Consider the following 304-nt stretch of genomic DNA (forward strand, 5'->3'; position numbering starts at 1 on the left):
CCCCGAAGGAGGTGTCCTCGCCGGGGCGGCACGGGGGCGAGCCCCACCGCTCCCCGGGGCCCGTGTGCTCCGGGGCCGCCCTGGGCGCGCGGAACCCGTGGACCTTGTGGACGCCGCTGACCGCGAGCCCTCCCGGTGAGCGCCCCGGCCCTGGCCCCAGCCTCCCTTCCCTTTGGCCCTCGGGTGGGACCCCCTCCTCGGGACGCGGAGCCCTGGCTCTGCCTCATCTGCTTTGCGCGGTCCGGGCCCCCAGCCCTCCTTCTGACCTTCGGTTTCCCCTCTCCTCGGAACCCCCAGCCCCCAT

The 304-nt window shown here is 76.0% G+C and overlaps 1 protein-coding gene across 1 annotated transcript in view; it reads left to right on the forward strand.

The window, feature by feature from the left end:
* The window catches only part of ZNF296 (zinc finger protein 296), a gene marked incomplete at its 5' end in the record, with an annotated part of 8967 nt that overhangs the window by 5313 nt on the left and 3350 nt on the right, over nt 1–304 (forward strand). The window contains one exon of the mRNA XM_008051817.1: nt 9–135. Coding sequence (XP_008050008.1) covers nt 9–135 — 127 coding nt within the window. The remainder of the gene's footprint in view (nt 1–8; nt 136–304) is intronic.

The sequence above is a fragment of the Carlito syrichta genome, unplaced genomic scaffold (assembly GCF_000164805.1).
Source record: "Carlito syrichta isolate Samal-C Ts95f unplaced genomic scaffold, Tarsius_syrichta-2.0.1 Scaffold67556, whole genome shotgun sequence".
In the NCBI taxonomy this organism is placed as follows: Eukaryota; Metazoa; Chordata; class Mammalia; order Primates; family Tarsiidae; genus Carlito; species Carlito syrichta.